The sequence below is a fragment of the Eurypyga helias genome, unplaced genomic scaffold, assembly GCF_000690775.1.
Source record: "Eurypyga helias isolate BGI_N326 unplaced genomic scaffold, ASM69077v1 scaffold2661, whole genome shotgun sequence".
NCBI lineage: Eukaryota > Metazoa > Chordata > Aves > Eurypygiformes > Eurypygidae > Eurypyga > Eurypyga helias.
The window spans coordinates 4,643-7,545 of NW_010232540.1; the positions used below are offsets into that span (position 1 = coordinate 4,643).

Sequence of the window (2,903 nt, forward strand, 5' to 3'; positions counted from 1 at the left end):
GCTGCTGTTGGTAACACGCACACCATACCAGCCCTTCCAGAACAGCGTGTCCTGGCCACCGTGTTCAAAGCGCACAAAGCGGACCCCAGGCCCATAGTTGGAAAAGGTGTGGGAGATCTTTGGGACGAGAGACAAAATGGTTGTTGGCAAGTGTCAAACCACCACGAACCTGCCCGTCAGTGCGCAGAGCCTCCAACCCCACCTGCCTGACCCATACCTGCCAGGCTGGGTAGCAGTGAGCACATTTACAGTTACTGGGAGTTACTGGGAGGAGCTTTGATCCCACTGTCATTCAGAGGCCATTGAACCTCTCCCAGCTGGGCATCTCCTTCATCTCACACCTGCAGTGGTGGCTCAGCAAGTTTCCAAGTTTTATGTAAGGTAGCCTTCCAGTATCATCCCTTTGTTCCATCACAGGGTCATGACCCCACAGAACACAACAGAGCCTTCTTTCTCCAGGAGAATTCTCCCACTTCCCTCTGCTTGAAAATACTCCCGATTCATGCAGGTTGCTTGTCACCAGCTGAGCCCACAGCCATAACTCACCTCAGTCCAGTTGGCATCGTTGTCCTGTGGGATGGCAATAGTCTCGCTTTTGTACTCAGCCAGAACATCCTCATTCTCGGAAAGCAGCTTCACACAGAGCTCGTAGAGGCAGCCAGCGTCACTGCGTCCTGCGTACCTGGAAGGAGATCCAAGCTCGCCTTACCTGTGGGAACTCTGCAAAGTGCCAAAGCACACATCTTGCACCAATCTCATCCAGCACTGGGGCCTTGGTTTGAGGTGGAAACCCGTAATGGTTCTCACTCCTACCCACCGCCTCCCCTGGTTCACAACAGGAACCTGATCTTTGGAGGCCAGCACCAGCAGTATGAAGCTTCTGGGAGCTGCCAGTGGCACTGTAAGCCCAGACCCAGCCCTGTCCCACATCTAGGGGATCCTGGCAGCTGAGGTTTTAGACCCAGTGCAGATCCATGTCCTCCCTGTCCACCCTTCTCTTTCTTGCCTCTCTGCCTGCCCTCTGAGTCATCCTTGCTACTTACCAGTCCTTCACCACGACTTTAGGCTGGGTTGTGTCCATCAGCTCTTCCCAGTAGCCCTCAGCCCTAAGGTCAATGACCTGAGCCTTGCGACACCACCTGAAACAGGAGAGGTTAACTGTATCACACCCTCCCCTAGGACTGCGGGAACCAAGAATGTTCCCTTCCCTGAATAAGAGAAGAAAGCAGCCTTACTCATAAGATGTAACAAAGTATTTACGGACTTCTTCACTAGGGAATTCTTTTCCAAAGTCCCCAGGGAGCTCTTCAATTTTCCAGCCATCACCTCCATTCTCTACCTCTCCCCAGTGCTGCAAGGCTTCTGCAAATGGCAGAGAAGAGACGCAGATGAGCCTTGGTTTCTGCGGGCCTGGGCAGCCTGACCGTCTCCCACAGGAACCCTCCCCTGGCCTGGGGAAGGTTAGATGGTAGATGCAGCACTGATATTGCATGCAGACGATGGAGATGGTTGTTAAATAGGGGTCAGGCAAAAACCTTTAGCCTGGCTGAACTTTGTGTTAACAGATTTTAACGTTCCCCACCAAAATGGTGTTGTATGTGTGAGTTTATGTCAGAAAGTACTTAAATAAGTTCACTGCAGTATCCTGAACTGTGTGTCAGCACGTTCAGAGTTGTAATATAGGAACAGCCTGGGGAGAAACACAGATTGCTTGATTTCTGAGTGTTTCTAGAAGCCGTATGGCCTTAAACATTGGGCTTTCCTGGTCTTAGCCAGAGGGAACCTGGAAGTTGGAAAAGCTTGCAGGAAAATAATCTGTAGACAAAACGGAGAAGCTGTGTTGATACTGCTCTGGTCTGTGATGTGTGAAATGTATCGGTTGCTGCTTGGGTTGTGAGGCTTGGCCACTGCTGCTTATTGCTAAGCATCTTGTAGATCCGGCAGGCAGAGCTCGTAGATTATCAGAACAATGGCAAATGGGGTACGTGCACAGCTCTGTAACATGGGCTGTAGTAAGGAGGGCACACACAAGATTTGGGTATGTGCACAGCTCTAATGTGGGCTGTAGTAAGGAGGGTACACACAAGATTTGGGTATGTGCACAGCTCTGTAACAGGGGCTGTAGTAAGGAGGGCACAGATTTGGGTATGTGCACAGCTCTAATGTGGGCTGTAGTAAGGAGGGTACAAACAAGATTTGGGTACATGCACAGCTCTGTAACACGGGCTGTAGTAAGGAGGGCACACACAAGATTTGGGTACGTGGACAGCTCTGTAACACGGGCTGTAGTAAGGAGGGCACACACAAGATTTGGGTACGTGGACAGCTCTGTAACACGGGCTGTAGTAAGGAGGGCACACACAAGATTCGCCTGAGCTGCTTCAAGGAAGGAAGCGTGAAGTGCTGGGTCAGCCAAGGGCAAACTAGCTCCCAAATGGGCAAAGGCTTCATCTTTCCTGTCTGGTTTGGCAAGAAGCAGACTGGAAACGCAGATGCCGCTATCACTGCTGCGTTGGACAGGGGTTCTGCAAAGGGCACTTCGGCTGTCAAATGTGATTTGGGTTCCTGCTGGGGTTTATGTGAAGTTGATGTCAAGTAGAGCCCTTTGCAAAGGCTGATTATGAAAAGCCTCCTTGCCCACTAAACGATGTGACTGCATGCATTAAGTGACTGACTCTTGGGTAAGAAGGAAATGCTGCAACCTGATAGCAACTAAGATCTTTTTTCGGACTGGAGATGCCCAGTTCCCAGTGACTGGTCATCTCTGAAATCTTGGGGCTTGTTACGCTTGTCTCACCTTCACCACACGGGTTCCTGATCAGATTCTTCCTTTTCTTACTCAGGAAGTAGAAGTTCTGCCAGTTCTCTGCATTCTCCTGTGACTCTGCTCCAGCGAGGCCTTC

General features: G+C 50.8%; 1 protein-coding gene across 1 annotated transcript in view; it reads right to left on the bottom strand.

The window, feature by feature from the left end:
- Nucleotides 1-2: 2 nt before the first annotated feature.
- Nucleotides 3-2,903, bottom strand: part of FBXO2 (F-box protein 2) — a gene marked incomplete at its 3' end in the record, with an annotated part of 3,073 nt that continues 172 nt past the window's right edge. Inside the window, exons 2-6 of the mRNA XM_010161408.1 lie at nucleotides 2,798-2,899; nucleotides 1,236-1,362; nucleotides 1,044-1,139; nucleotides 547-682; nucleotides 3-117 (exon numbers count right to left, since the gene is read on the bottom strand). Coding sequence (XP_010159710.1) covers nucleotides 3-117; nucleotides 547-682; nucleotides 1,044-1,139; nucleotides 1,236-1,362; nucleotides 2,798-2,899 — 576 coding nt within the window. The remainder of the gene's footprint in view (nucleotides 118-546; nucleotides 683-1,043; nucleotides 1,140-1,235; nucleotides 1,363-2,797; nucleotides 2,900-2,903) is intronic.